The sequence below is a fragment of the Tribolium madens genome, unplaced genomic scaffold (assembly GCF_015345945.1).
Source record: "Tribolium madens isolate multiple individuals breed KSU strain unplaced genomic scaffold, Tmad_KSU_1.1 Scaffold_91;HRSCAF=231;Tcas5.2_LG7, whole genome shotgun sequence".
Taxonomy (NCBI): domain Eukaryota; kingdom Metazoa; phylum Arthropoda; class Insecta; order Coleoptera; family Tenebrionidae; genus Tribolium; species Tribolium madens.
Genome location: NW_025401063.1, coordinates 3922167 through 3937544, shown reverse-complemented (window position 1 = coordinate 3937544; position 15378 = coordinate 3922167). Strand labels below are relative to the sequence as shown.

Here is a 15378-nt window from a genome sequence, read left to right as displayed (position 1 = left end):
AGTTTCAAGAATAGTATATTATGTTATGACGAGTGAAAGTGATAGTTTATGTGGCGAAGCTGAACGTTTATTTTGCCGCACGCAGTGAACTTTACTACAAATAACACACAATTTTATACGCAAACGTATTTAGCTCGAGAGCAAAGAGCAGCACTATAATTAGCAAATAAATGAACAAAATAATCAAGACGCTTTGCAACTAATGAAATCATAACAACGCTTATAAACAAACATCATACGTTAGGATTGAAAGTGTTTTAATTAGTGCAGTTAGTAGTGCAAAATATCGAATGCTGATGATCTACAAAGTATACCTCTCCAGAAATTTCTGAAGCAATGAAAGAGACAAAAAAGAAATATAAATCTCAATAATGTCATGATAAAAGTAAAAATGTTTAGGCGCAAAAATAGAAGTTTTACTCCATAGCTGAAAAGTAAAATAGTGAATGATAAAAATGGTCATTTTTGTAACGTTTGCGTTTGTGTAATAGAATGTGAAGTACTTTCATTTCATACTAAACAAAACATTAATTGAAACATTGTTAGCTGGTCACCGTGTATAAATACAAAATAAGAAATTTCAGTAAAATAGGTTCAACACATGTCCTTTTCTAAAGTGAGTCGGAGACAAGAACCCAAAATAAACGATCACTCGAGTAAAAATAAACCGGTTGTAAAAATCCGGTTTTAAACTTGCGACAACACAGCTTTACAGAACTTGCTTTAATCGAACCTCGCTTCCCACTTCATAATAGAAACCTGGGTTAATTAGCACTGATGTAAACATGGAATTTCCATTTTTACAAAGTAACCATCAGCTTACATTAGAATTATGGTAATTAAATGGGTTTAATGCGCAACGACTCGTTATGCTAATGACGATTTCGCAACCTTCTAGCAACGAATTGCTTATGAATTGAGTTAATTAAACTAAAGTGAGTTCAAATAGTATGAACTCGATGTGAAACGTGTGGAGTGTCGATGTGGCACGGCGGGGAGAAGTTATTGACCTCCCCCCCCTCCCCCCTCGTAAAGTTACCAAGTCGTAACAACGACAAAAAACATGCTACAGCACAATTGGTGGAACAGTAATAACAACAGCATTATGTTATTATCTATCTAATCACAGTTCAAGGCTGCGTACCACGCGATAAGATAACTTTGCATAAATTAAGTGGTAACCCGAAATAACGATAATCTCCCGAATGGTATGTTTGTGAAGCGCAATTAGTCCCCTCCTCCCCCTCCCTGCGCCGTTGTCGGCTCGGCTTGCCGGTGTTTCACGTCGAACAAAGGAGTTTCACCGCCTGTTTCACTCAGTCGGCCCCCCACTCCGCGTGGTTTTGAATGGTTCTCGTGGTTCTCCGCTTGCGCTTGCCCCACCACCGGCCGGCAACCATCAAATTGTTCCCCTTGTACCCCCAAAGTCGTTGGTGTTCTCATTTCATCCGCGTATTCGGTTGAAAGTGGCGTTTTTCGTGGCTCTCCTTCACGATTCGAGCTGATCGGATGCGTCACGTTCTCGCCGACAATGCTTGTGAGTATTTAGTCGGCTGTTAACGAGGTTTTGCGCATTGCCTAGTTATTTATTCGAATTCGGCGGCAATTGTTTGCTTTTTACCGTTGACAGTTAACCGGGCGGTTAGTTGACATTGACAGCGATTGATTGACAATGACGTATGATGATTTATCAGCGATTGACAGTGATGAATAGTAAAAAAAAATTTTTGTTTCAGACCAAAAATGAAAACTACTGGAGATGTTTCGAACGAGGCGGCGGCCTTAAAAACTGGTAAATATTTTTGTGCTTGTTTTAATCACGTTGCTTGCTGTCGGTGCTAATCGGTTATAACAACCCCCCACCACCAACAAAATTAATTGCTGTTATTTGGAAGTTTCAAACAAGTTTGAAAGCGCGGAGAGCTTTTGATGAGGTTTTGAGTGTTTTTTTTTTGTTGCACTCCCCAACGCTGCGTTATCACGTTTATTTATCAAATGATAAATGCATTTATTAAATTGGATAGATATTCACATTGATTGGCAATGTAACATTACAACTTATCAATTTTTAAACTTATCATTTTTCGTAGTAATGAATTTTATTTGAATTGACAGATTATCATAAGAAAATGATACTGTTGCGATAAATGCTCTATTTTTTTGTCTACTGATTTTCAGTCGACTGTTGTGAGTGTTGTCAATTTTTTTCTTTTTTTATCCGGAAATGGTGCACAAAAGGTCTTTTTCAATTATAAATTTACGAAATTTTGCATTCGAGCGGCCGTTAGCTATAACAATTTATTGGAATTTAATCGAAATAGCTTGGAAATATGTGTTTGGAATTATTAAAGTTATCTTTGGATTGTTGGGAATTATTTATGAATTACTGGAATTTTTCTGGAATTATTGAAATTCTCTTTGGAATTATCGGACATAATTTTTTTTTTAACTGAAGCCTTAGAACTATCGAAATTATTTTGGAATTATGAAAATTAATTTGGAATATCGTAACTCCATTGTTTTCAGATTAATTCCAAATTATTTCCTGTAATTTTACTTTATTCCAACTTAATTTCCGATGGATTATTGTAATTTTGGTGGATTTTTTTTGGAATTACTGGAATTTTGGTGGAATCTTTTTAGAATCAGAATTACTACACATATTACCTAGTTAAGGCCTCCTCGGCCAACCTAAGGCGAAAAATTTTGTCTTCGAAAACGTATTTTTTTCCCTACAGATTCGTTCAAGTTATCTCTCTAACTCCCTTATAGGAAACATTTCCGTACATACGTAGGTCCATGAAACTTTTTGTTCTACAAATACTGACCTAAGGAACCACATCACACATTTTTTTAACGTTTTTTCTGGACCCCTGTATATTTATTTATTTGAAATTAATAGAAAATACCATGTGTATAATAAATTTTGGGTCAATGTGACCTGTGTATGACACTTGTCAATTTTTATGTCCTCTGCCTACATTATTCCATGTTGTCAACTTCATATTCGAATCAGAGGTCACTCTTTTCAGGGGATTTATTTTACTTTTGTTGATAGTTTCATTAGCTGATTCACACATGTGGTTGGTATTGTTGCTTAATCATTGAGCATCTAAATAATTTTCAAGCTACAGTCTTTTCATCAATGAATTAATTAATTTAAAGTTACTAGACAATGCGCGCTAAAAAGTAGTACAGGTGGTCGTCACTTTTCTGACACTTTAATGTAATTCAAGCTTTAACGTTAAAATGAATGACAATTTCAAATTAATGACAGCTATTATACCTTTCTATCAAAAATATGTACAACTTGTCAACTATGATTGACAGTAGCTAAAAATAAGGTTAACAGTCCTAAAGCATGCTTTATAATTTAATGTCACTCAAGTGACATTGACGACCAAAGTATTTTGTCTCTAACTGTACCTCATCAAATTTAATTTTTACTTTAAAATAAGTATCATTGATGATGAAATAAAAATAATGCCGCACACTTACCTGACAAAATTTAAGCCAATCAATTTTTTCAAATTTCTGAGATTCATCCAATCAGACTCAGTACGTGTGCAAATTATCGATAACTTGCCCTTATGCTAAATTACCGCGAATCTGATTACATGAATCTCAGAAATTCGAAAGATTTGATTGAGATAAATTATTTTCTTGACATTACGTTAAATTGGACGATTAAAGTTGGCGAATACAATACTACCAACATTACAATGCGCCCTAGTGTTAGTGATTTTGACAGTTTAAAATCATTGGAATTTTTTTTTTATTAAAGTCGCCTGTGACATGGGAATTAAGTTGGCAACGTTGAATCATGACAGAAAGTTTGAGACATGTCAAATATGAATTTGAATTTTTTTGAACTATCTAATCTACTGTGCAGAAAATCTGTGAGTTTTATCGTTTAAGAATTGAACAAAAACTTTCTTAACTTTTTAAACTCTCCGATTTCCATTATCATTTTTTTTAGAGAATTTCAGCGACAGTGACGACCTGAACCCCCTACGATGCTGGGACTGCAACATAAATTTCACAAGTAGACACTTCCTCTACGGCCACCTTTTCCACCACATCAAGCAGCCGCAAGTGCAACTCACTCGCGTCCAACTACCGCCCCTGAAAATCACTCTCAAGAGCAAGACCGGAAACAGTTTCGAAATCGTAACGTCGCCGAGCAATTCTCCTTCAACGACCGACAATCTGGCGGAATTCGAGGAAGAAAAGGGCGAGAGTCATGAAGAAGACAGGATCGAAGAGGAATCGGAGCAGGAAGAAGCAAATGTGAGTTTCTCGCCGAATTTTGCAGAAGTGAATGTGGCAGCGTCGCCTGCCAACAGCGACTCTCCAAAAATTGAGGAAATAATGGGGGAGGGGTCGGAATGCGGAAGTATCCCGGGGGCGGAGCCGACGCCGCCTCCGGAGCCTTCGGGCGATTATCCCAAGATCAGGATTAAAACGACGGGACTGCTGAAGGAACCCTTGACTATCACGGAGATTACTGATGATAATCCCGAAGAGGGTGGAGAGGAAGGGAAGAAGGATAATGGGTGGAATAATTCGATGGAGGATCCTTTGAAATTGCCCGGGACTGATGACATACTATCAATCTTTAATAATAATGAAAGGGCCAAGGATTTTGGGTTTACAACCAGTGATAGTGAATTTATTCCTCTCGATCGATTAGATGATAGAAATCGGGGGGCTTTGGTAAGAAATCTGACATTTTTAGCCTTCCAAATTGTATTAATTTCTTTTCAGCAATTGTATAACCAGAACCATGGGAACCAAAACCCATTGAATAGCCTCGCGGGTCTTCCCATGGAGGCTTTAGCCCAGCAAGTCTCCCGCCTCCAACCCACCAGCAATGGAATGCACCAACAGAACGTCCTCATCAACATACAACAATTCCCCCAAGCTCCGCCCCATCCCCCTCCCTACCAACCACCCCACATGTACCATCCCCCACCACAACCCATGTACCCCCAACCATATCAACCGTACCAACCTCCGAATCCCATGTACTACCCCCCAGCCACCGGTTACCCCCAACACATGCCACCTCCGCCACAACCTCAAATGCCGCCCATGGGACAACCACCCCAGATGGGACAACCGCCGTCGTCTCAGGCCCAGCAAAACCAGCCGTACCGTCCCATGGGACCCAGACAACAGCCTCCGCCGCGACAGATGCCCCCGCAAAGGATGCCTGGTCAACCCATGAACCAACGACAACCCATGGTGAGGCAAAGAGCGCCCATGATACGACCTAGAGGCGGTGGTATGACCGCCGTTCGCAGTATTAGACCCAGAATGCCGGTTGCCCAAAATGGTCACGTGAGACAACCATCTGTTAAAAGAACTCAAGAGCAAATTCAAGCACTCCAAGCGAAGAAAAAACGTCTCGATGTCTTGACGCCGGATAAAGACGACGAGGATTGTCAAGTGATTTGCATGCAACCGAAAAATACAGATGGGGGTTTACCACAAATCGAAAGCGTCCAGGTTTGTCATTTAGGAATTTTGATCTATGAAGTTGGTAACATCATTTGATTTAGGGTGGTACGGCTGAACCATCGGAAAGTAGCGTGATGCATCTCTCAGATTCTATAACCTTGTCGGTACGAAATCCACAACCGAGGCCCCAAAGCCCGAAAAAAGCCGATGCTAAGGCCGTAGCTAATATTTTAGCCACTCGGGGAATTACTGTGACGGCTACTCCCAAGCCCAAGGAGAAGAACGACACGCAGAAGAACACATCTTCGATTCCACCGCAACTTAACCTCAATTCAGCTGTTAGTATTATTCCATCAGCGAAAAATAATAACAAGGTATGTTTTATTCAAATTTTTGATTATGTTTGACATTTCCTAAACATCAATACCACGATCGTAAAGTAGACAGGTCTGGAAACTCGTGTTTCAAAATTGAATTAAAAAATCTGGATCTCAGTAGGTTTTGAGGGCAACTATACCCGTAGTGCCTCTATCGGATACTACGTTAATTACTGCGTATTTATGAACGAAAAATGACGTCGCCGTGCGTAAATAATGTCAAATATTAAATTAGCGCTTGTCATAATTTGTTAGGTTTCTGTGGGCTTGTCAAAATTGTTAAAAAAAATGCAAATAAACAACTTAATAAGCGCCACAGATAAAGTACAATATGTTTATTCAACGAAAAGGATTTAAACTATATTATATTTAACCAGTGTCACTAATGAAAGAGTTTTCTAAGTACTAAGTAATGAAAAAAATGCAAAATAAATTTTAAATCAACTTATTGGCGACTAATAACATTTCTTTGTTTTTAAACAAGCAAACATTACCATTGCAAGTTCAAGTGATACATAGAGTGTTGTAAAAAAAAGCCGCTTTAATTCTTCAATAAAATATATTTTATATGACACAAAAATGACGATATACCCAAATTCCGTCTATGTGAAACGTTATCCTACCTCCGTTAGATCATAAAAAAAATGTTTTTTCTAATTGTGTTGACTGTTGACACATTTATTTTTCCTATTTTTGGATTTTTAAAAAATATGTAATAATTTTTCTGAGGCGCTCGCATATTTGTTCAATGCTTCTACCGTATCGTATTTTTAAATTTTTTTATAATTGTATATATTTTTTCATCTATTTTACAGTTCACAAAACTCTTATTGACTATTATTTACACATTTGGAGTGGCCAACTATTATCAAACAAAATATGTATTTCACTTTTTAAATATAGTTATAAAAAAATATTCTGTTACAAATATATAATTTTTAAATCAGAAAAAAATAAGCTTTTCAAAATTGCCATAGCCGCCTATGATTTCCATTTAAAAAAATACAAGCTTATTTTATTACGGCTAAACTAATAACTGAAAAAAATTGTTAACTACATTATTAAATTCTTCGAAATAAAGTGCCTGTATAATGTCTTTATTTCAAATCCGTATCTTCTACAATAACGAAGATATGAATTTTTTTAGATTTCGCCAAAATGTCAACTTTTGTCTGTAAGTCGAAAACAAGAGACGATAGCGGGATGCGGTTTTAACCAATATTATTTTCTCAAAAAATGAGCCCCAGAATGTATCACTCGTTTTTGGCTAAACATCTTAGATTCGGAGATTCCCTATTCGGACATCCAAAATGCAGCACCCTGTACAGTAAGATTTTTTGAATAATAAAGAAAACCACAGTAACAATAAAGACAATTTCAGGATCTGTTTTTGTGGTGAGCGAACACTTTGTAAACAGAGTAAAGAAATAAATATTTTTTTAAAAACTTGGTACATTTATGAACTCATTTATCTATAGGACTTTAAAGACAAAATATTACTTCTTAGACTGATACAAATATGTCAAAACTCAAAACCCTAGTCGATTAAATGCTTCAATGTTAAATGTTTTTTTAAATGTTTTCTCTCTAATTTTGTATCTTTTTTCTCAAAATGTAATTGACAGCTTCTGTCTTTTCTTGAAGTATTTAGAGTTTCATCCCTTGCCCTAGGGTCCAATTTTTCTTTCATCCCAAAAACAATTGTTTACTACTTCATTTTGTCGTGCAATTGAAAACAGCACAAATTCTGAGCATCTGCAGAAGTGTTTTTGTGTAAACAAGACAGAAAAACCAAATATATTTTCTTTTTTGATTGCCAAAAACATTGAACGACAAATTCAAAACCAAAAAATATTTTTTATTAATTAATTTAGATAAAAAATCAAGTTAAACAGAACGAAAGAAAACAAGATATTAACCAAGAAAACATGAAGTATAAATCAAAGAAAGCCATCCTAAAACACACAAGCGGCAAAAATGCTTAGAAACGGTGGAAATAGAGAAAAATTTGCTTTTTAATTTTGTGGTTAGCTGCCAAAATGCTGTCAAACAGCGAATTAATAAAATCACCACGTGAAGGCGCCACGGGTATAGTTGCCCTGCATAACCACCCGCGATTCAGAAAAAATAATTCAATTTCAAACGTATTTATGAATGGAGTTTCCAGACTTGACTATTTTACGATCGTGATCAATACCAACCCTACAAAAAATTCCAAAATGGCGGCCGTTAAAAAACTTTTTTTCTAGCAGCCTAATTCCTCTGGTAAGGAATCTCATCTTCCCACCGTCGACTTAACCGACGACGCTTCCGCAGTCTCCCAGCAAATGAAGACTTCCAGCCCTGGCCCGAAGCCGGCCCAACGGCAGGGTTTGCCCTTCAGATGCGACCTATGCCCAGCGCAGTACCCCAATGCCCTGGGTTTGAGCAAGCACCGCCAGAACTACCACAAGACCAGCAGTGGCATGTGCGAGATCGGCGTGCCTCTGATCAACTTGAAGCAGCCGGGCATTTTTCAAAAACTCAGCTCGTTGGGCATTTTCAACTACATCCCCCTTCCGTCGTCGGGCCCCGATGGCATGTTCGCCTTGCCCATCATCAACGGCCGCAATCCCGGCAATGTGGCGGCGCTAGGAGCCACCACGATGCTCACGTTGGGCCCCGTGAGGAACATTCCGCGACCGCAAATGAACGGTGTGCAAGGTGCCAATAAACAAATGAATCAGAATAAGTAATGTGTTCCGTGAACACGTGTAAATAAGAGTATATATTGTAACAATATGGTTTTATTTGATTGTATATTACAACTATTGTCTAGGGTGAGTTGACGAATTTCAAAGTTTAGTTGATGCAACAATGTAGTTTTCAGAAACAACTTTTGTCTGTTTGGTTTTAAGGAATGAGATTTTGTACCTATTTATTGTATGACTCAGACTGATTAATGAAATTGACGGTATGTGCAATTTATATGTATGTAATTTGCTCTTTTGTTTAAACAACTAATACAAGTACTAGTTATGTTAACTTTTAGTGTCTTTGATGGGTTTTATGTCAATTGCAAAAGGGCTACATATATGTATTTTTTGTATCAATAAGTAACTTTGTGATAAAATAAATAGTATTTTTCAAAGGACTTGATTAATTTCAACACCTTTCAAATTTTATCATTCTTTCCACAGAAAATACAATTTTCACGTTTTTTTGCTCTAAACTATTGTTTATTCCAAAACTACTCGCGTAGAACAAAATAGGTTTATATGAATTATTCATTTATAAATAGTATATTATTCAACAAGTGAGAAACTTGGCCATTTCCATGAAGATGAAATTTACGATACGAGCCGAAGTCGTCTTTTATACTGTGCTTTTTCTGATCAATTACTACTAAAAAAAATCATTTTGTTATTATTATATTTATTTTGTTAGTTTGGTAGTTTTCTACAAAGAAGAATTCTAAAAGAATTTTAGAAATAATACATCTTACCTAAAACAACTAATTTCTAGTCATAATTTAATAAATACTTATTGTTGCACTCAAAAACCACAAATTCACACACTTCCATTTGCAATTAACAACAAAATAAAAAATTGAAATGCACTGACCTTTATGCCATCTTCTTCTGCTACCCTTTGTAGCAATTCGCCTCTGCTTCTTAAACGGACCTACTGAAAATTAACAAATATAAAATCAGTTCAATGTGTTTTTTTTATTTAAAAATTTACGTCGTTTAACACCTATATGACGACTTGTACATTGTGTATAATACATGTGTAAATCAGTTGAAAATATTAAATAAAATTTAAATGTGATTTTTCTAAAAAATTAACAAACATTGTTGACTTACGCTTTATCCACAATTGTTTCCCCTATTTCTCCCATTGGCACTCACTAATAGCTCGAAATTTAAAAAATCGCGCACTACTAAATGTCTATTAGGCACTCGAAAATACCCAACACGTACGCACTGATAGTACACCCCCTATTTCTACATAATTTCGCACAGAACCACGAAATAATAAATTTATTCAGACAATCATTACAATGCAATTAACTCGTATGGGAGCAAAGCTAAGACTGATTCGTTCATTATTGTAATAATCCCCTCAAAAAACGGCAAGATCCACAAAAACCCATTTCGAAACAGTTTTGTTGTAAAAAGTCTTTGTTTGGAACTGCGTAATCAAGCCATTCGCAACGTCACAAAATATTACACAATTCCACGTTCACCATTTTTTGCGCCCTTTACAGTCGTAGGGTTAAACAATCCTCCGATTCGCCTGATATGACGTCGAGATGCTAGCATGTGATTGGCTACGAGATAGCGTCTTGATACGTCCAAACATGAACTTTTACCGAAAATTCACCTTTGTTTAAAAGTGAAAATAAAATTTTAGTTTTAGTTTAATCGATTTAGAAAAGATGAAATAAAATTTAATTCAGGACTAAACAAATCCGATTCAAGTTGTCAATTACTTTACTTTTCAAACATCAAATAATAATTAATCGCGAATCAAAATTTGATTGCAATTTAGAATGCTGTGCAAATACTTCTTTTTAACTAAGAAACTTTTAATTATTATTATTCTGGTTTATAATACCGCTTTGGTGTGTTAACTGAATATATTACAAAAAAAAAAAACGAAAATTTCCTTTGGTCCAAACTTTTTATTCTTTAATAAAATTAAAACTCAATGTCATGTGTTTATAAACCGTACAATTCTCTCTTGAAATTAATCACATCTTTGCATTTTTGCAAATACGTTTTCTCCTCCGTTAACACTTTTGCTGCTTCTTGAAACTTGTCTTCATTTCTCCTCAGGTACATTATCGCATCTCTTTGCAACTGCTCTAATTTCTGTGGATTAATCTCCACCATGCTAATCATTTCAGTCAAGTATGGATTAAACCTATAATACACATTCGCTGGTAACAAATCACTCAACATGATATGGACGCCTAGAAATATAAAACAATTTCATTTTCGGGAGGTGTTTCATTTAGCAGGAATCACCTTCAGTGTCCGTCGCACTATCCAGGATTCGATAAAATTTGCTAGCCCATGAGGTACTGCTAGTGCTATCTTCACACTCTTTCTGAAAATCACCAGGTGAAGGAATCGTTCTTCCTGTCCCAAACGACACAACACACTGCACGGAAGTCTCAGGCCAGATCAGTTTAGCCTCATGCAAAGCCACTGCAGTCGGATTGTTAACTAGAATGCCCCCATCCTGCAAACGCCACACCATGCTCGCAAATCTCACACCAGTGTGAAATTGAGTTGGCATCACTGACTCTGACAAACATCGCAATTTTACAGTCCGTTGCCAACTTAATTTCATTATTGCCAGATCTGGTGAAATTTCACAAGATCTAGTGATTTTGCAACAAAAACTTAATTACCAATTTTACAAATATTGATATAATAAATTAGGTCAAAAATAGATGGTACTATTTTTGCTACCTTTTCGGGTTTTTTACACGTTTTTCAATGAAAATTTAGATTATTTCGCCAAATTCTTACGAAAATAAAAAAAATATCAAAAATGAAAAACTACCAAAATTTGTTTAAAAAATTCTATTTGTTTTTCTAAAAGATAAAATGACAATTTACTTTTGCCTTGTATTAGAAATACAATTATTTCGTAAAATTTCAATAAAATTCAACAAAACAAAGCAAAAATGGGTGTAATTTATCCATTTTTCTGAATGTTCAAGCATATTTTTAAGATAAAAACAAAAAAAATACATTAGAATTTTTTTTTCACTCAACCGACTTTGTTTTTGACCCAGGAGCTCATTTATTTTGCAAAATCTTGTCCAAACACGCCTAAGAATCACAAAAAAAATTGATATCGATGTCATTTTGTTTGTTTCACTCGATTCAACTAGTTTTTGGGCAAAATCAAGAAACCACAAAGTTTGGTCGAAAATGCTTTTGGACACGTTTTTGTACTAAAATCTCAGGTTTTTCGCGAGATTTCACTAAAACAATCAAAAAAAAGTCGAAAATTATACCTAAAAATTATATCTCGAGCGTTTTAGCACGATTTTCAGCTAAATATTTCGCAAAATTATCTTACAACCAAGCCGAAAAATCACAGAATTAGACCAAAAATTTTCATTTTTGTTTTTTTCCGTGAATTTAAGCAGATTTTCAAGCTAAAAACTCTATTTTTTTGTCAAAAAACGAAATTTAGAAAAAAAATGTATTTTTACCAAATTTGGCTTTATTAGGCTTTAACTGCTCAGCTTCAACACTAATTCAACAAATTTGGGCAAAAATGGCGTTCTTTTTGTGTTTAAGCACGTTTTTAAGATAAAACCAAAAAAAAAAAATTTCAGAAAATTTTGTTTAAACATAAACAAACATTGTTTGAACCATAAGCTAATTTATTTAGCAAAATCTTGTCCAAACAAGCGTAAAAATCACAAAAAAGTAATTAAAATTAATGTTATTTTGTTTATTTCGCTCGATTAACTGGTTTTTGTGCAAAATTAAAGACAAGAAACCACAAAAAGTTGGTCAAAAATGCTTTGAAGCACGTTTTATATTTCGGGTGTTTCGTGAGATTTCGAGAGAACAAATCAAAAAGTCAACAAATAAAGTCAAAAACTATACTACCTAGCCCGTTTTTGGGCTAAAAACGCGATCATCTCGCAAAATTTTGTCAAAAACAAGCAGAAAAATCATATAAGCCGAAAATTTTCATTTTTGTTATTTTTTGAAAGTTTAAGCAGACTTTCAAGCTAAAAACTAAGTTTTTCGCGAGATTTTATCATACTGTGTCCAAAGTCTAAATTTTAATAAAAAAATTATATTTTTATCAAACTCTTAAGCTTTATTAGGTTTTAACTACTCAATTTCAACATTAATTCAACAAATTTAGCCAAAAATGGCGTTCTTTTTGCTTTTTGTGAGTGTTTAAGCACGTTTTTGAGATAAAACCGAAAAAAATTTGAATTTTTTTTAACAGTCTAAAAAATTACAAAATTATATCAAAATTGATGTTAATTTCACCTTATTTCACTAGATTTAATTCGTTTTTAAACCAAAAGCTAATTTATTTTGCAAAATCTTATCCAAACAAGGGTAAAAATCAACGTTATTTTGTTCATTAAACTGGTTTTTGTGCAAAATTAAAGCCGAGAAACCAAAAGTTGGTCGAAAATTTCGGGTGTTTCGTGTGATTTCGAGAGAACAAACCAAAAACAAATAATGTCAAACACTATACTACTTAAAGGGTTTTAGTCCGTTTTTTTCGGCTAGAAACGCATTATTTCGCAAAATTCTGTCAAAAACAAGCAGAAAAATCACATAATTAAGCCGAAAATTATGTCATCTTTGTCTTTTTCGCAAGTTTAAGCAGATTTTTAAGCTGAAAACTTTGCCATATCGAGTCAAAAATCACTAAATTGTTACAAAAAATATTTAACTACATTTTTATCAAACTCTTCGGCTTTAGCAACTCAGTTTAGATAAAAAAAACGTAAACTTTCAACACCTAGTGAAAAAAGATGTAAATTTGGCGATTTTTTCAACTTGGATCTGGTAATTTTTTTTTTGTCAGATGGCAACACTTGATCAGGAATTTAGCTGAACCTACTTGATGCAGAAAACTGCCCAATTTGAACTCCTCGAAATAAGTGGGGGCTGCAGCCGATGCCCTCGCTGCTTGCCACACTTCGTGATGACTTCCCCCGAAATATTGCGACTTGACTCTCCAAGGCAGAGAATAGTTTCTAAATACGTAAGCTGACAACCGAGACTGATTTACGACAGCTGAGATAGCACACAACTAAAAAAATTTCATTACAAATATGGTATTTTTTTGTGAAAATAATTACTTTAGGACATTCACGATCACGCGAGGTTCTAATAAGACTATCACTACCCAAATGCTCACGAAGCTTCTTCTCCCACAGAGATGTATCATAGTAAGCCTGACTCCATACTAGGCTGCTAGTGCCCCATAATGGCGATTGCTTGAAAACCTCCATGCTTATGTCCTTGTACCCCGCGGCGACTTCGTCCACGTTTTTGCGATGAATACCTTCAAAGATTTACATTTTTAGCATTTGTAAATTATTGACAAAAAATCTATTGGCAATACTGAATTACTACTATGGTGCTAGACAGCAATGCCAGAATGACGTTTAAGTTTGATAGTCAATGTTGCCAACTTAATTTCATTATCATACCCAAAATGAACGCCAGAATGGCTCCAGTGCTGACACCACAAATTAGGTCGAACAACTCATGAACCTGCTTCCCTGTCAACTCTTCCAGTTTTTTCAACATTTCTAGAATAAGCAATCCTCTGATTCCTCCACCGTCCATTGACAAAATTCGAATTCCATTAGCTTTGACAGGATCTGAGTACCCCAATATTGCTAGTGCCTCTCTGACTGCGCCTTGAATGTTGCTATTGGGCACTTTTTGGCGAATTCTCAGTAAAATTCGTACCGCTCCTGCCTGAATTAAATTAGATAAAATAGAAAAGAGTTTAAAGTACTTTACTCTAATGGCACTATTTCGTCCTTCAGGAAATTGCTGTAGGTGCGATATAAAAGCCTCAATTCTACTAAGCAAAGCATCTTCGTTTTCAGCTGACTCCAATGATAGTATAACATGGTGAGTTTGTGAAGATATACTACACTAAAAGGAAAAAAAAACATTAATTGTGTCGTTCATTCACGTAAAGGCAATTACCTTTGATACTCTGCCCTTGTTTTTCCATTTTGGGGCAACTTTTGCCTCAATTCCTGGTTTCGTCTTAAAAACTGTTGGTAAATTACCAGAAGTTTCAGAATCATGACGGGCAAGTCTGTTAAAATGACTTATTTGGCCAATATATTTAGTAATGGTGTTGTTAAGATCGGTTGGCAACTTATTGTAAATAACTTGGAATGAATCTTTGCCGAAAACGTTTTGTAAATTCTTGTCATTGGTTAACTTTGAAAGAGAATCTTTCAAGACAATAAGAAATTTCCACTGATTTACAGGCATTTTAATGCGCTTCACGAATTCTGTAAAAATGTATGTTACTTCCAAAAGTTTCTAAAAACGTGAAAGTATACCTTACTACATTATTCTTAAGTTATTTGAACATAAATTTAACATAAACATGTCTAAAAATTTAATGACAAACTGGCACAAGTGGATCATCACTCAAATGGAAATTACTCACAAATTTTGCTACTCGGAGATTGGAAAATAATTATTTTCCTGTACAGAGCAATGTACACATCGCTTTAAATGTTTTTACATTTCACAGCATTTACATTTTTAATTTTTTTGTTACAATCTAAACGTCAATTGCTGGGCTTCAGTGTCGCCAGCTTAAAAAATCGATAAACAAAATTCACCAGATGCGAATAGAAAAAGTTGTCATGTTGCCAAATTTACTAAAGATTGGGAAGTGTTGAAAGCTTTTATTTTTAATTTTTATAGATAAAAAGTGGTTAAAACCAGTTTAAAAAAATACGAAAAATGCAAAAATGGCACTATTTTCTGCCTTATATTGTGATTTTTCCGTT

General features: G+C 35.1%; 2 protein-coding genes across 7 annotated transcripts; one reads left to right on the top strand and one right to left on the bottom strand.

The window, feature by feature from the left end:
- Window positions 1–1393: 1393 nt before the first annotated feature.
- LOC123011457 (pollen-specific leucine-rich repeat extensin-like protein 1) lies at window positions 1394–8970 on the top strand. 3 transcript variants are annotated; one of them, XM_044408893.1, is made up of 6 exons: window positions 1394–1537; window positions 1737–1792; window positions 3980–4716; window positions 4768–5511; window positions 5565–5837; window positions 8090–8970. In XM_044408893.1, exons 2-6 carry the CDS (start codon window positions 1744–1746, stop codon window positions 8573–8575), a joined length of 2289 nt encoding a protein of 762 aa, XP_044264828.1. In that variant the 5' UTR covers window positions 1394–1537; window positions 1737–1743; the 3' UTR covers window positions 8576–8970. The 3 variants fall into 3 exon arrangements, with proteins under 3 accessions (XP_044264828.1, XP_044264826.1, XP_044264825.1); XM_044408891.1 differs by lacking the exon at window positions 1394–1537 and adding an exon at window positions 1559–1677 and having other exon boundaries at window positions 8093–8970; XM_044408890.1 differs by lacking the exon at window positions 1394–1537 and adding an exon at window positions 1559–1677.
- Window positions 8971–10486: 1516 nt separating this feature from the next.
- Window positions 10487–15172, bottom strand: LOC123010777 (calcium-independent phospholipase A2-gamma-like). 4 transcript variants are annotated; one of them, XM_044407886.1, is made up of 9 exons: window positions 15030–15172; window positions 14920–14970; window positions 14552–14868; window positions 14360–14497; window positions 14041–14314; window positions 13687–13892; window positions 13446–13637; window positions 10853–11069; window positions 10487–10797 (listed from the first exon to the last, which is right to left on the bottom strand). In XM_044407886.1, exons 3-9 carry the CDS (start codon window positions 14846–14848, stop codon window positions 10544–10546), a joined length of 1578 nt encoding a protein of 525 aa, XP_044263821.1. In that variant the 5' UTR covers window positions 14849–14868; window positions 14920–14970; window positions 15030–15172; the 3' UTR covers window positions 10487–10543. The 4 variants fall into 4 exon arrangements, with proteins under 4 accessions (XP_044263821.1, XP_044263820.1, XP_044263823.1 ...); XM_044407885.1 differs by having other exon boundaries at window positions 14920–15172; XM_044407888.1 differs by having other exon boundaries at window positions 10853–10934; window positions 14920–15172.
- Window positions 15173–15378: the final 206 nt, after the last annotated feature.